Source organism: Phyllostomus hastatus, unplaced genomic scaffold (assembly GCF_019186645.2).
Source record: "Phyllostomus hastatus isolate PE091 unplaced genomic scaffold, TTU_PhHast_1.1 phas_scaffold_182, whole genome shotgun sequence".
NCBI lineage: Eukaryota > Metazoa > Chordata > Mammalia > Chiroptera > Phyllostomidae > Phyllostomus > Phyllostomus hastatus.
Genome location: NW_025334013.1, coordinates 20,663,078 through 20,680,194, shown reverse-complemented (window position 1 = coordinate 20,680,194; position 17,117 = coordinate 20,663,078). Strand labels below are relative to the sequence as shown.

Below are 17,117 nucleotides of genomic sequence, written 5' to 3'. Positions count from 1 at the left end.
CAATTGCTCGATGTTTGTAACATACCAACAGCTCCGGTGGCCCATCTTCTGCATCTTCTGGGGACTGTTCCTCTCCAATTTTACTAGAACAGAAAGATTTTTCTTTAATTGTTCAAGTACAGTGTTCTGCCTTTCCCCCCTGTCCCAACCCAGCCCCCCAATCATCCCCACCTCCCTCCCATTTCCAACCCCCCAATATTATCCATGTGTCCTTTATAATTGTTACAATTTTAAAAAATTAACTAATTTTGTAAGGTATAAATCAAGAAAATAATTCCACAAAGAGTAACTAATTCAACACTTACCTTAAATCCCAGACATTCAGTCTGCGATCAGTACCACTGGAAGCCAAAATAGTCTCATTGTGAGGTGACCACTGAACCTACACAGAATAAAGAAGGCAGAAAAGCTTTCAATTACAAAATTGAGTAAAAACATACCTAAAATTATATTTAAACAATTTAAATTTTTGTCAATAAAAGAGCAGAAGTCCAAGTACTTTAGACAGTAAAGTTAAAACCGACAGATAAGCCCTTGCTGGTGTGGTGCAGTGGACTGAGTGCGAGTCTGTGAACCGAAAGGTCAATGTTCAATTCCCAATCAGGGCACATGCCTGGGTTGCGGGCCAGGTGCCTGGCTGCAGGCGTGTGAGAGGCAACTGACTGATGCATCTCTCATGCGCTGATGTTTCTCTCCCTTTCTTCTTCCCTTCCCCCCTCTCCAAAAGAAACCTAAGATATCAGCTTTTACTTGCTCTTATATTTTTGAAGACCTCAGTGTATTTAATCTCGTCTAATTCTGGCCTCTAGACAAATATAATCAAATTCTGATTTATGAATTCAATATTATATATAAGACTGATTAAAAATGACCCCTTACAACAATTTTTATTAAAGTTAGCTACTATACAGGCAACAATCTCCTAATTATTAAAACTGGTAAGGAAGTCCTAACTTCATGGTACAGAGAAGAGGGTATTAACCAACAGTATTTAGGGAAGAATCTGGATACCCTCCAGGCAACACTACCATTAAGAGCAAGGACAAAATGTTCCTTGGAGCAGGCTGAAGAGTAGAAAGTAAGGCTGAGACTGGGTGCATACGAGTATGGCTCACATAGAGTGAGTTTGGGTGCCACGGGCCCATACCAAAATTAACTCTGACCACCCTTATGGTCTTAACACTTGACAAAACAATATTTTATTATAGTGATACTAAATGGGCCTTTCCTCACTATTTAATTTTAAGGTTTTTTTTTTTTTTTTTTTGACCGCAAAGAAGACTGTGTTTTCTCATAGTACCCTTGCAATGAACTTATTTCTTGAATTGTGCCAGAGAACTTTACATGTTAAGAAAAGGAGCTTAAGCCCTTCTGGTGTGGCTTAGTAGGTTGAAGTATTGTCCCATAAACTGAAAGGTTTCAGGTTTAATTCTTGGTAAGGGCACAAGCCTAGGTTGTAGGTTTGGTCCCAGTCAGGGTGTGTACAAGAGGCAACAGATGGATGTTTCTCTCCCTCTCACCCCCACCCCCCCCTTAAAAAGAAAAAAAATAAATAAAAAGGAAGCTTAATCCCTGGCGGGGTAACTTGGTTAGAGCATTGTCCCAATACACCAAATTTACGGATCCAATTCCTGGTCATGGCACACACAGAACTCAACCAATGAATGCATAAATAAATGGAATTTAAAAAAAAAAAAATCAGTCTTGCCCTGGCTGATGTGGCTCAGTGTACTAAGTGCCGACCTGTGAATCCCTCCCTGGTCACTGGTTCGATCCCCAGTCAGGGCACATGCCTGGGTTGCGGGCCTGGTCCCCAGTGAGGGGCGCATGGGAGGCAACCACACATTGATGTTTCTCCCTCTCTTTCTCACTTCCTTCCCCTCTCTTGAAAAATAATAAATAAAATCTTAAAAAAAATCAGTCTCTCTCCTTTCCTTTCTCTCTACAATCAGTAAGTTGAGGGAGGGAGCGAAAGGGAGACAGAGAAAGAGAGAAAGAGAGGAATGAGCGGATGAGGCAGAAAATATGGTCAGTACCTTAGGCTTGAACTACAAAATCAATACACATGGCAAGTTAGAAAGAATGAAGGAATGGGAATAAGGAAAGAGACAAGTGTCAGGAACAAGGCTGACAAATAACCAGGCACTACTTTTCTTAATATGTCAACAATGCAGGTGACCAATGACCAGTTTGAGGAAGTTGAGAAATAGCAGAGGAAAACCCAACCGCCTTCCTACAGAGATGAGCATAGGCACATAGAACATTTGTTATGCTTAGCAATGGAAGAAAACACAAGCATGCCCAAACACATATTAGAGTCTTCCTTTTAAAAAAATTACAGCCTTAGTTTTCTTACCTGGAATATTTCATCCTTATGTGATTCAAAGGAATGCAATTTAAGTTTCAGATTTCTCAGATCCCACAAGGCAACAGTCTATGTATAGAAAGCAAAGAAAGAGTAATCAATTTTTTTTGAGAAGAAAACCAATAACTATAAGATCTCTGTGCATTAAAAAAAATCAGAGCAATTCACCCTGTTTCCTTTTGAAATAAATCAAACTAACCTTATCAGCTGATCCTGTGGCAAGAATGAACTCACTGTAAGGATTGAAAGAAAGGCAGTTCACTTCAGCAGTGTGAGCATCAACTGAGTGGCTTGGTTTGGAAGTGTTGTTTGAACGAGTATCCCAGCTTTAGTAAAAAGGAAATAAAGGAAAAACACTTGAATAGGTAACTAAATATGAAACTTAGATAATTTATGAAAAAAATTAAATGTATTCTACTCACATCATAAGTTTCTGATCATCAGCAACTGACCCAAACAGAGACTCATGAAGCAGATGCCAGGAAACATCTTCCACTACTGCTGTATGCCCTGTGAAGATGGTCTTCGCATCCACAACTTTTCCCTCCTTTGGAACAGCACTGATGTCCCACAGGCAGATGGTCTTAAATGTAAAATGAACTATTATAAAAATGGAATATTCTCACACTTCCCCACATACCCCAGAAAAGAAACCAGCTGATAACTAGCCCAGATTTGCTTCAAAATGGGAAAGATACGCACATGGTCATCTGAAGCACTAAGTAAGTGCCCACTGAGATTTGGGTTCCAAGAAAGCCCATAGCCTTCCTTCTGATGTCCACGGAGACGCAAATCTGGGTTGCACTCTCCGCAAGGATCTGCAAAGTAACAGACACATCAAAACCATCCACTTCACTGCCTCTGGGTCTATGAAGCATAATGCAATTTTTATCATTAAGTCTAAAGCTCTTAATATTTATAAGCAATACAGACACATTATGGCCAATTATATATGATGCTTAAGGTGCACCATCATTCTGTTCTACGTAAAGCATTTTTTGTCACCTAAAGAATGAAGAATACCCACACAAATCAATATAAATCACAAGATGTTAAATTATACAAGGAATAACAAGCAACTAAAAGACTGAATGAAGGCAATGTATTCCCACAGTGACTCTTTGTTTTTGAACTGAAGAGAGCAGGTACCTGGTTTAGAAGGATGTTTTGTATAGTCAAAAACAAGAACATCGCTGGACGGAGTCTTTGTTGCAATGATGCAGGGGTTCTGCGGCATATAACGTGCCCTATTTACTTCTCCTTCATGGTTGATCTTGATTTCTATTTCAATTTTTCCACTAACAGAGCCAAAGCCTCCAAATTCTGTAAATAAGAAATTAACTGCAAATGAGGACAGAGCAAGAGCTACTCTATATGTCATTCAAAACATTACACAGGCAAGGCAAACTGGCATATTAGAAGTAATCTAGACATTTGTTAGCACCATAAAGTGCGTTTACACCTCTAGTTCACTTATTACCATAACCCTACATAGTAGCAAAGAGTTATTATCTCCAAAAATTTTACATGAGAAAACAGAAATTCAGAGTACCTACAAGTGCTCATGATGACATGACTATGGCAGAACCTAAACTGGATCCCTAGTTGTCTGATTCTTAGCCTAGTACTCTTTCAGCTACGAAATGACTCTAGGTAGTTATATACCTAATTAGAGTATATTTCTATCTAAAACTAAGGAACACTAATGAACTCCACTTTAGAAGTAGGTTCTCAATAAACAGTTTTCAAACTTCATTTCAAATACCAAAGTAGTGTGCTGAATAAGTAAAACCTAAGTTACTATTTTCATTAAGTACTATGTGCTAGGTACTAGAATCCCTCTTATACTTGCTTGAAGCTCCAGTTTGGGATAACCTTTTGGGAATACCATCACACTGAATCTTCTCCCTACACTGTTTCTTTTAGGTTGGTGAGGAAAAACAGAGCCACAAGAGCTAGTTCCCTTTACCTAACCCCCACTTATACTTGCCAACTATAGTCCTTGGTTGAAATAAACCAGGTATGCAAGGACTAGACAAAAACATTTTTTAAATTCATATTTGACTGCTGTATGCCTTTGAGTTTTCTCAAGTACCATTATAAAATGTACAACACGATATAATCTGTGATTATGTAATTCTTGGCAAACAATATGTAAACAAAGATAGTTAATGATTAGTCAAAGAATTATACAAGGTTGCATGATAAGGTACTTAAGAGTCAGACCTTTGCCTAAATAACTCTGCCCCTTACTATAGCTTGGTGTTTTGGGGAAGGCCCTCAATTTCTCTGAGCTCCAAATACTTTATCCATAAAGCAAGTTCTGGGAGTAAATAAAAATGCTATCACTAGCATTGTTATACAAGTGTTATACTTTGAAGGACAAAAAGCTTTTCGAAAAGCAGTGACATTAATGGTAACATAGCTAGCAGATTAGGTAACTTTAAACTCTTACAAGTTAAAAACTGAAGGTTTCAAAGAGGTTAAAAATCTAAAAATAAAAGTTCAAAATAGGCTCTAAAAGAAAAAAACCCATATTAAACAATTTTCCCCCAAAACTCTAGATCTACAATATTAAAAAAGGTATAATATGACCCATGATTTTTAGAAACTTTTAGTCCAAGTACAGAGAGACAGGCGTACAACTACAGATGTTCATGACAAAAAAAGTGTAACGGCCAGGAGAGACACCACCAACAGGGAAGAGCAATAGCTGGCACGGAGCCCACAGAACAATAAGCAATCTTTACAAAATACGGGTTATTTCAGTATTGAGTATATACTCAACAGAGGGCCTAATTGTAAAGTACATCAATAAGAAATCAGCAGAGGATTTATAATTGAGGTTTTACAAAGAGAAGAACTTATCTATTAAAAAGTACTTAGAAGTTCCCCAAGTTGAAGCTGATATGTCAAAGGTCAAATATGAAGCAGGAAAGACAGACTGTGGAATTAATGTAGCCACGGGTCACTTAATGACTGTGAAATGTTCCAAGAAACGTGTTAGGTAATTTCATCACTGTGTGCACTCACACAAACCTAGAAGATCTAGCCCACTACACACTCAGGCTAGCTATGTGGTGTAGCCTACGGCTCCCAGTCTACAAACCCGTGGAGCATGTCACTGTACTGAACACTGCAGGCAACTGGAACACAATGGTAAGTATGTGTGTATCTGAGCACAGAAAAGGCACAGTAAAAAATATAAAGGCTAAAAAATTGTACGCCTATATGAGGCATTTATCATAAATGGAACTTGCTCTTGATCAGTGAGTGGCTGAGTGAATGTGAAGGCCCAGGACATTACTGTACACCACTATGCATTTTATCAACACCACTGTCCCATGAGATCTCCCCCTGCTTTCCTCTGACTGGTCCAGAAATAGAACAATGAAGCTGTCAATGCTGCTTCACGGACAGGGATGTGGGTTGGATTGAAAATACAGAGGAAAGCCCTGGCTGGTGTGGCTCAGTGGATTGGGCCAGCCTACGGACCACAGGGTCAGTCGCTAGTTTGATTCCCAGTCAGGGCGCATGCCTGGGCTGCAGGCCACGACCTCGGTTGGGGGCCTGTGAGTTTCTCTCATGCAATGATGTTTCCCTCTTTTTCCCTCCCCCCTCTAAAAAATAAAATAAAATGAAATAAATACAGAGGAAAAACTGGCTAGATAAAGTCTAAATGACTTTAATAGTGACTGTCAGACCCTGGCTGGGTGGTTCAGTTGGTTGGAGCATACCCCATAAACCAAAAGGCTGTGAATCTGATTCCCGGTCAGGGCACATACCTAGGTTGTGGGTTCCATCAATGTCTGTCTGTTTCTCTAGTATCAATAAACATATCCTGGGGTAAGGATTTAAAAAAGAAAAAAAAAAAAAGTTTCTGAAGGGAGTGAAAGGTGGCCTGAGGATCAGCAGGAGTAGAATCAAGATGGAGAGATAAACATGGGATTGTCATGGCAAAGTGTTTTCGCTACCACATGCTGGAGCAGGGTTCAGATTAAAGAACTCTGCGGTGTTTATAAAAAAGAGTATTTAATATGGAAAAGAGTGTAGAGCTGTGGACTCAGTATTTGGACTTTGGAAATTTGTTTTTGGTTTCATTAAACCTACCTGGCACAAAGGGCTTTCTCTGGCATTGAATTGATTACCACAGGAAGCTTTTACTGAAGTGGCAGTGGCACTTAATATTTGTTAAGGTACATCCTGTGGATCTGGGTCTTTGTACAGGATCTTAGGTCCTCAACAAAGGATGTACAACAGTGTACTCCAAAGGCCATTTGAACTAGAACTGGAAGGGCTGTAGTGTCCTCTGAACTTACAGTGGTACCTCGGTACACATTGTTAATTCATTCTCAAACTCATGATGAGTGCTGAAACCGACGAGTACCCAATGATGAAGTCCTCTCTTTTGCAAGAGGTGGTGTGACTTATACCAGTTCTGGCAAGTATGCTGCACGCTAAGACATTTTTTTTTTCATCAAAAAATGTGATATGTTCCGAAGCTGATGAGTACCGAAGTACGACTGTATGTAGTGCTGACAGGACAGGATCCTCCGTGCTGAAACAGCTCAGTGGCTGGCTGGGATGTAATCTGTACGCTCGGAATCAAGGTGCTGTGGGAGGGAATCCACTGCCAAGCCCCACAGATATTGCTCCTGTCGTAGTGAAATAAAATTCTGCCTAAACGATACATCCTTCCATTTCTTACAGGAAATTCAGCTCCACTATAATCTTATGAAACCACTGTCATGTATGTAGTTCATCACTGACTGAAATGTCATGTGGCACATGACTATACAGTAAATTGAATGATCATCAAGGTTTAACTGTATTCCTATTTTGTTTTTCTCTATATAAATAAACACTATTTTAAAAATTTGAGGTCTAAATAATACAGTAAAACTGTCAGCTGGACAAATTTTTACATAAGTATAATACACCAGAACCACCACCCATCAAAATAAAACATAAAGCCCTCCAGAAGGCACGACGGTGTCCCTCCCAACCAGTCCCCAAGAACAAGGTAACCAGCGTTCTGATTTCTACCACACCGAGCTACTTTTAGAGTCCCTAAACATTTCAAAACTAAGGATAAATTCTAACAACCTGAATCAAATATTTAATTATTTCACCATGATTTAATAAAAGTTTATTATATATAATTGAGACAAAAGACTCAAGATATCTTTTTAAAATACACAAAGCCAATTCCCAAATAAGTTGCTAAAAATAACTTGTTGATATTTGAAGATCTTGGTAACATGATCTGAGGTAAAATTTTACATCTAATCTATTTTCAGGGCTTAAACTATGACTATAGCTAGGCTAAACCTAATATAAACACACAAATTCTTTCTAATGTCAAAACAGGCTTAGGGCAGTTCTTAGGTCTTTTGCTTTGAAAGTTCAATGATCTTTTGAAGCTATTTGCCATCAATTACCTCAAATCAAATAGGGTCAAGGAGATGATGGTAATCAATCATAGTAGTTCAATCTGAGAGTCCAGGACATTTTATCTGACCAAGGAGAGACATTAGGAAGCTACCTACATAACAACCAACCAAGAAATAGGATAGATCTACTTCCACCACTGTTGAGACCATATGGAGAAAGGCCTCCTCCCTTTAAGCATCAAGTGTATCTAGTGATCTGAAGATCTGGGAGGGGCTGAATGGGAATAAAAAAGGAGAGAAGAGGAAGAAGTAAGAGATAATATGTTGTGTAACCTCATGGCAAGCTATAAAACTGAGTATCTGTTTCCTTCAGGATTAATTAAGGTGACTTACATAGTCACACAAATATACCATACATATTACTAATATTTTTCATTGTTCCTTTATTATTAAGCACCAGTAAGAGGGATAAAGGTATCATTGGAACACAAAAGTGAATTGGTTTGACTCGACTCAACTCAGCAGAAAAAGATTTTAGTATCTTTGTTAAAAGATGCCATTTCAAAAACCAATGGAAAAAATGGATTAGTCAGCAAATGGTATTTAAAAAGTTGCTAACCACTTAGAAAAATACCTGGATCCTTATTCCATACCTAAACCAGAGGATTAAAGTTTTAATGGTCAAAACATAAATGTACCAGAAAACTAAAGCTAACTATTTACAAGTTTTGAAATGATAAGCCTTTCAAATACTTTGAAGGACACTGGAGAAAAATTGGACATTAAAAACATATAGCTAAAAAAATAAAATAAAAACATTATAGCTTCTAAGGGCTCATGGACATGGACAATATGTGGTGACTGCTGAGGAAAGAGGGGTATAAGGGGACTAAACAGTAGTGAAAAAATACAGTAAGAATAAAAAAAAAAACCCTAACTTCTAAATAAGCCTTAAGATTATAAAATAACTTGGAAAAATATCTGCAACCTATTTATTGGGGATCATCTACCTTATACATAAAGAGATAACCCAAAAGAAAAAAAAATGAGCAAAGAACATAAATAGGCAGGTCAAGATAGCCAAGTATTTTTAAATAACTTCAATATCACGAATAACTTAAAAAGCAAAGTCAAGTAAGATTGCAGCATTAAGGTTAATGTTGGTAAGGGCATGGAGTAACAAATACTTCTGCTACTGTGAATCTTTTTGGAGGGCAATTTAGCATTGTCAATTATACTTGAAATGTTCTTGCCCTATGATAAACACTACACTAAGAAAATTATTCTACAGCAAAACTATGCCAGTTGCATGTACTAGAATTGTTTTTGAAGCCAAAAGATGGGAAACCACATAAATGTCCATAAATAAGAATAGTTAGCTATGACTTAGTATACAGCCATGAAAAGGAGGTAGGTTCCCATATGCTTACACAGAAATATGTCCAAGACACACACACTAGGGCAGAATAGAATATTCCATGCTGTATCCCCAGCACCAAGAAACATGTCTGGCATACAGTAAGTATTTAACATATCTTTTGAATGAGTAATCCAATAAATGGGATAGATAAATCATTCAGAAAACTATATCAATTTAATAGTGATTTATAGGGAGTAGGTTTATGGAGGTTCCACATTGTTTTATATTTGCTTTGATATTTTAAAAAGTATTTATTTATTTTTAGAGAGAGGGGAAATGAGGGAAAAGGAGAGGGAAAGAAACATAGACATGAGAATCTTTAACCCACTGCTTCTCAAACACCCCCAGCCAGGGACACAGCCTGCAACCCAGCCATGTGCTCTGACTGTGAACCAAATCAGCATCTTTTCGGTCCACAGGTCAGCGCTCAGTCCACTGAGACACACCAGCCAGAACTGCTTTGGTATTTTAAAATAATTTATTACATTACCAGAGTACGTGTTTTGTGCGTAAATAACCAAAAATCCTATTTTAGAAAACGTATCCTCGTTATTTTAATCTAATAAAAGTCTAAGTTCAGTGTTGCCATTCCCATCACTAATACCTACCCAGAAAATAACTTCATAGTAATCAATCCCATAGTTACACACTTGGGTCAGTGACACAAAATGTTTGCTGACCTTTATCCTAAGAACTTATTTTGCAATCTCCATCACCCCAAGCTAAATATGAAATGATCAAAAGATCAATTGCAGCCCCAGCCATGTGGCTCAGTTGGTTGGAGCATCATCCTGTGTGCCAAAGTGTTGTGGGCTCGATTCCTGGTCAGGGTACATAGAGGAAGCGGCCAACTGATGTTCCTCTCTCTCCCTTCCCATCTCTCTAGATTTAGGGGACGTATCCTCAGGTAAGGATTAGGGAAAAAGATGTCCCTCAGCTACCTGAGTTTTCCAAATACTGAGTTAAATATGCTCAAGAATATACCTTAAAAATAAATAAAGATCAACTGCACATTACAATCCTGGAAAATAACTGAAATCCAAAATAACTGAGATGAAAGAATGGATTCTGCTGATCAGGAAAAATCTGATGACAAACATTAAACATCCATTTTTTTAGAGCACAAATCTCAATGAGAGCTTATCTTCCACTTCTCAGCAATAATGAGTTCAAGGACAACAATAAAGAAAACTCACTCATTTTGTCTCTTCTGTAAGGGAAAGTGTCTTTCATGCACAAGTAAACCCTTAGGTTATTTCCTAAAACAGCATGTAACCAAACGGCTCATTTAATTTTTATATATGTAGCAAGTGCCATGGTTCAGTCACTTCTACTACAAACCAGGAAAGGGGCAATTTAAGCCAGTGTTTCTCAATCTCTTTTCCATTACTGCCCCTTTAAGAAACCTTGTAAGACATTTTCCTGGCACCCATGATGAATTTTAATACCAGATACTGTATATATCTATTTATATATGGTATGTATATCTTTGCTTCATCTATTCAAAGAGTAAGATTGTTTTCACACACACCTTTTTCCAAAAACCAATTTTCCTCCCTAGGGGTAGCATCTCCTATGTTAATACATGCATTAACAGCAATAATATATGGGGGATTTTTGCTTCTTTCATTTCTAGAAATCTTCCCAGTACAAATTTTAGAGGAAGGGTTACAGAAAAGGCGCTGAACCCAGTATGTGTTATGTACGTCTTCTGACATCTAATATATCTACTATAAATTCAGGCTTTCCAAAGTTTAAAATCTCGTTTCTATCTTGAGGCTTTTGTCAACTGTATATACTTTTTATGATAATTCAAAGATGAAAAATATAACCCATAGATTCCTTCTTTCACTTTTAAGATTCCTACCTCCTTTCTCACTGTCGTAGTGTGAAGCGTCAAACTGAGCATCATCATTAGGGAGCTGCACACTGGCTATCACAAGGTGGTTTTGTTCATCCGACGTGTGGGTCCCCAGGACAAGCCGATGAATGCTGAAATCTTTCCCTTCTGGTCTGTAAGAGCAATACATGGTCACTATTCAAATTAGTACTAAGACAGACTTCAACATCAGTGACACACTTCTATGCAAAAGGCACAATTACAACCATGTCTTGAGAGGAGAAAGTCATTTTCTCCTTTCAATGTAACTTCCATAGAGCCAAGTACAAGGAAGCCTACAGAGCACTTATTATTTTTTTTAATCCATGGTTTATCAATTTTTTTAGAGATGGAAAGGGAGGGAGAAAGAGAGAGACAAACATCAATGTGTGGTTGCCTCTCTCGCAGCTCCCAGTGGGGACCTGGCCTACAACCCAGGCGTGTGCCCTGACTGGGAATCGAACCTGCAACTCTTTGGTTAGAAGCCTGCATTCAATCCAGTGAGCTACACCAGCCAGGACAGAGCGCTTACTTTTTTAAAGCACAGTAAATGTTCACTTAATATCATCAACAGATTCTGTGACTTGAAGCAAAATGCCATACAATGAAACCAATCTCACCACAGGCTAACTGATATAAATAAGTGTTAAGTTCCTATGGTATCTCATCAGTTTTATAATGAACAAAATGTTGTTCAAGGAGCTTCTGTATTTAACTGGGTCAAAAATTTACAATTACTTTAGGGAAAAAGTCTAGTGGAATAAAATGTGAATTAACTACTTATTCTTTACACCTGGTTGGATATAAAGAAAAAAACTGTTGGGCACACTGACACTTAGGTTAACCTCATTTTAGAAAAAGGGAAAGGAAAGGAAATTAACATTAGGTAGACTAACTGTTGACGTATTCCCTAACTGCCTACTCAATAAACACACTGCTCTAAACACTATGGAAGTGCAATGATTAAGACATGACTCCTGTTCTTAAAAAACCAGGGAGTACAGGGGCAATTAGGCAGTCATGTACACAAATGAGTAAAACACAAGTCAATGTACACTACACAGAAGATGCACAAAATACAGGAGAAAAAGATTATTCTGGAATGAAGGAAGTGTTCATCAAACAGGAGATACCTGAGCAGGTCTCAAAATGAGATAAAACCTAGCGGAGTGGAAAACCGGCTCTGTAAGACAAGTAGGTATTTTGGGAAAAGGGAAGTGACTGGCAGGTGTGGCTCAGTTGGTTGGAGCACTGTCCCGTAACCAAAGGGCTGTAGGTTTGGTCCCCAGGCGGGGCACATACAATCGATGTTTCTTTCACATCAATGTTTCTTTCCCTCCCTCTCTTTCTAAAAGCAATGAAAAAAATGTCAAGTGAGGATTAAAAAAAAAGAAAGAAACTGAGCAAAGGGGAAGGTCAACAGAAGCACCAGAAACCATGTTAAGCACTGCATATAACCTTGTGTCATTTAAATACCGTAACACTGTAAAAATGAAGCAACCTGCCTTACACCACACAAGTAAAAAAATTAGAGCAAGTCCAAATCTGACTTTGGGATGGGAAAACATAGTGGGAGAGAATGCTAAAAAACAGACTAAACTCAAACTCTAAGAGAAAATTCTGATGGGACCTCCAGGTGAATATACTCAGTTTGGAAGGTGTCACATTTGAGAAGCCAACAGAATAACCAGACACCAGTAAGCATCTTAATATTGAGCAGAGCCCAGAAGTTGGGCCTAAAATAACCAATCAGAATTCCTCTGAACAGAGGTGATGGACATCTATTATCTTAAATTGAAAAGAAAAGGTAGCCCTGGCTGGTGTGGCTCAGTGGACTGAATGTTGGCCTGTGAACTGAAAGGTCACAGGTTCGATTCCCAGCCAGGACACATGCCTGGGTTGCCAGCCAGTCCCCAGTTGGGGACACACAAGAGGCAACTACACATTGGCATTTCCCTCTTTCTCCCTCCCTTCCCCTCTCTCTAAAAATAAATAAAATCTTTAAATCTTTTTTTTTAATTATAAAAAACAGTAGAGTTAAAAAGAGGGCTCTCAACACAAAATTGACAACACTTGTATTTGGAAAGTTAAAAGAACCAGTCCTGGCTGGTGTGGCTCAGTGGACTGAGCACTGGCCTACAAATCAAAGGGTAGCTGGTTTGATCCCCAGTCAAGGCACATGCCTGGGTAGCAGGGTTGGATCCCTAGTATCTTTCATGCAGTGGTGTTTTTCTTTTTACTCCCTCCCTTCCCCCTCTCTAAAAGTAAATAAACAATATCTTTTAAAAAAGAAAGGAAAACTGAAGCACCAGAGGAAGGGAGGCAGTTCTGATTATAGAACTACGGTTATTTTTTTAAAGGATGTGAATTTCAAAATAAGAACATATACACATAAAATTAAACACTTGGCATTAGAGATGCTTGGTTATAAATAATCCTCATTTGAAAAAAAATTAACATTGTTATGAGTAGAATACAAAAAAGGGGGAAAAGGCAGGGTATTTGGATCAGTATCAAGTATTAAAGGTTTATTTTCCTGGATCTGCTAAAGTAGAAAGCCATTCAAATACAGATTTCAGCCTTGGGGAATTTAGTCTAATTCACTGCTTTCCAAACTTAGCTAATCACATTATATAAAGGAAGCTTTCATGTTCCAGGATTTAGTAGGTAAGGGGTAGCCAATATTTGGGACACACTAGTCTAATACAATTTAGCAGGTAACCAGTAAATCTGTAATCACCCACTACAGTATTTCTCAAGTACTCTACCATAAGTTTAATGGTTTGAAGTACCAATGAGAATTCCTGACAGAAAAAACTCCACTTCTGCACTCAGCTTAAAATAAATAAATAAATAAAAAAATTATTTAGTTTTAGATAAGAGAAAGAGAGGGAGAGAAACAGCAATGTATGGTTGCCTCTCTCCCGCTGCCCCACCAAGGACTGGCCTGTAAGCCAGGCATGACCTGACTGGGAATCGAACCAGCGACACTTTAGTTTGCAGTCTGGCACTCAATCCACTGACCCACACCAGCCAAAGCTGTTTTAGCAATTTTTAATTAAAAACCATTTTTTAGTGCCGCAGGTTCGATTCCCAGTCAGGCCACATCCCTGGGTTGCAGGCCACAGCCCCCAGCAAAAGCACATTGATGTTTCTCTCTCCCTCCCTCCCTTCCCTCTCTAAAAAATAAATAAATAATAAATAAAAAATGGGTAAAGCAGGTAGAGCTGAAATTTTTTTTTAAATTTACTGATTGAGAGGGAGTGAGGGAAGGAGGGAGGGAAGGAGGGAGAGAAAGAGGGTGGGGAGGGGAGAGGGGGAGAGAGAGAGGGAGGGATGGAGGAAGGAACATCTATTTGTTGTTCCACTTATTTACGCATTCATTGGTTGATTCTTGTATGTGCCCTGATAGGGGGACTGAATCTACAACCTTATCATGTTGAACAACACTAACTGAGCTACCCAGCTAAGTAAATAATTTATTTTTCAATTATATTTGATGTATATTACATTAGTTTCATGTGTACAACTAAGTGATTAAACTTTGTATAACTTCACCCCAATAAACCTAGTCACTCATCTGGTACTATAGTTATTACGACGTTACTTACTGACCATATTCTCTTTGCTTTACTTCACATCCCCATGACTATTCTGTACTACCAATTTGTACTTAATCCCTTCACATTTTTTACCCATTTCCCCCAACTCCTCTTCCATCTGGCAACTGTCAAAATGTTCTCTGTATCTATTGAGTCTGTTTCTGTTCTACTTGTTTATCTTATTTTCTAGATTCCACATAAGTGAAATCATATGGTATCTGTCTTTCTGACTTGCTTCACTCAGCACAAAACACTCTAGGCCCATCCATGTTGTTCCACATGGCAAGAATTTTGTTCTTTTTTTATGGCTGATTCTGATTATCAGTTGAACATGAAAACCTGATAAAGAAGTTTGGAATTCTAAATTTCTAGGTATTTATTATGGTTTTGTTTAACAACCTTAAGACAGATTTCCCAATTTCTTTAATGCCACTGCAAAGGTAGCAGTCTCATTTTTTTTTAAATAAAGATTTTCTTTTTAGAAAGAGGGAAACATCAATTCAAGAGAGAGACTTGGTTGCCTCTCACATGCACCCCGACTCAGGGCCGAACCCACAACCCAGGCATGTACCCTGACTGGGAATCACTCAGTCGAGTGATTCCCAGGACAACACCCAACCAACTGAGCCACACGAGTCAGGGCTCATTCTTAATAAAATTTTTATCAAATGTTTATTGCTTGCTGAGCTGAAACACAGACTTCTAAAGACCTAAGTTTGAAGAAATTTATTTTTTAGTACACATGTAATTTTTAAATGTTATTCTGAATACCAAAACAGTTTTATAATAGGAAATTATTCCAATAGGCATACTGGTTTTGCTAAAACCTGAGCCTTTTCTCATACTCAGTTGAAGCACTTTTTCCTTACTCTCATCATTTTATTTCCACTCACAACGTTTTTTCATTTTTTCACTGTTATAGGTTATATACACAAGTCAAGGCAAGGAAGGTATATCTAATTTTGTCTTAATGGCACCTAGACCCTCAATAAATGTAAGTGAAATTAAATATTTTATCTCCTCTATTAGAGATAAACTACCCATGAGTAAGAAATACATGTGCTCAATCTCACCCTGCATAATTCCCTCGTATGTAAACCATCCCACCTTCAGGTATTAGTTCTAAGTATCTCTCTAAAAGTGCTCCGAGGGCACATAACTCTAATTAGTTACACCTGCTTCAACTACACCGTGCTCCTTGCAGACAACTGCCATGTCACACTCATCTTTATATTAACCAGCTACAACCAATGCCTGAGATTAAAAGGACTGCTTGGAAAGCTGACAATTTCCCACTATTATTTGGTACACTACTGTTACAATATGACTACTCAACCCAGTATCAGAAAAAGAGAACAGCATGTTCTCTCTTATCAGAAAAAATTACAAAGTTAATTTTACTTTTTGCCCACTTTTTGGCCTAGAAAAAAATGTCACCAATAGGTTTCGATTACGTGCCCCCTAAGGGTGACTGCAGAGAAAAATAGGTAAAATAGACGGGATAAATGTACACTGAGGTCACACCAAAATAACGTTCAAGAGATTCGTATCACCTGGTTACATCTGGAAGCCACTGTGCAGTTAAGCTGGGCCACTCCAGAGCATGGGTCATCACCAAATCGTAAAGAAAAGGGGTGTTCTTTTTCCATATTTTGTACTCTTCGTTGATCACACGTTCCTCCACTGCGTCATCAAAGGCTGCTAAAATAGTAAAAACAAGTTAAGTTAGCGAACACAATAGAAATCGAGTAAACACTCCCAAAGCTACCCGTGGGGCTCCCGAGTCCTGATACGGAGCAGGGCTGTCTCAATCTCCCTCCGCGGAGGCACCAACACGCCTCCGCCTTCGCGGGTCGCAACTACTCTCGGGTCTTCCCGGCTAGACACTCCGCCAGCCGTGCGGGAGACGGCGGCGGGCCTCGGGAGCACGCTCTCCCACGCGGTTAAGTTTACGGGACCGGCGAGAAGGCCCAAGGACCGAGCCCCGGAGTGTTACGAAGCGGTTCAGGGCGCACCGGCAGAGAAGCAAGTAGACCGACAAGGAGCGTGAGGAGGGATCAAACCCCCGCCGGGGCCCCCACCGCCAGCTTCACCCCTCTGCGCCGGGCCTCCTCTCCAAAGGAACTGGCGCGCCGTTAGCCCGCCTCGCGGGGCGATTTCGCCTTCACGCCTTCAATGGTGCGGACAGCACTCAGCAGAACCGGGCCTGCTCTCACGGTTAGGCCGTGTGGAGGCCGCGGCGCAAGCCCGGCAGGCCCCGTCCTCCTTGGGTGGGTTCGGCACCCTCACCTTCCTTGTCGGCCATGGCGAGCAGGCAAGTCGGGGGTATCCCGAGGTCTACCGTTGCGGGAGGGGCGGGGAGTCTACAGGCGCTCGCTCTCCGCGCGCGGCCTCTATTGTTTCCTGCTGCCCCTGCGTGAGGGCTGCCTAGCGTACCTTCGCGCCAACACCGGCCAAT

General features: G+C 39.5%; 1 protein-coding gene across 3 annotated transcripts in view; it reads right to left on the bottom strand.

Annotated features, from left to right (window-relative positions):
• Window positions 1–17,117, bottom strand: part of RBBP4 (RB binding protein 4, chromatin remodeling factor) — a 22,704-nt gene extending 5,587 nt beyond the window's left edge. The window contains exons 1-10 of one of the 3 annotated variants that reach the window (XM_045859914.1): window positions 16,949–17,117; window positions 16,213–16,357; window positions 11,046–11,191; window positions 3,515–3,688; window positions 3,068–3,183; window positions 2,788–2,948; window positions 2,565–2,691; window positions 2,357–2,434; window positions 306–382; window positions 26–83 (exon numbers count right to left, since the gene is read on the bottom strand). In XM_045859914.1, coding sequence (XP_045715870.1) covers window positions 26–83; window positions 306–382; window positions 2,357–2,434; window positions 2,565–2,691; window positions 2,788–2,948; window positions 3,068–3,183; window positions 3,515–3,688; window positions 11,046–11,191; window positions 16,213–16,357; window positions 16,949–16,964 — 1,098 coding nt within the window. In that variant the 5' untranslated portion in view covers window positions 16,965–17,117. Of the gene's footprint in view, window positions 1–25; window positions 84–305; window positions 383–2,356; window positions 2,435–2,564; window positions 2,692–2,787; window positions 2,949–3,067; window positions 3,184–3,514; window positions 3,689–11,045; window positions 11,192–16,212; window positions 16,361–16,674; window positions 16,854–16,948 lie in introns of those variants that run through there. The other 2 variants (XM_045859913.1, XM_045859915.1) reach the window with 2 other exon arrangements.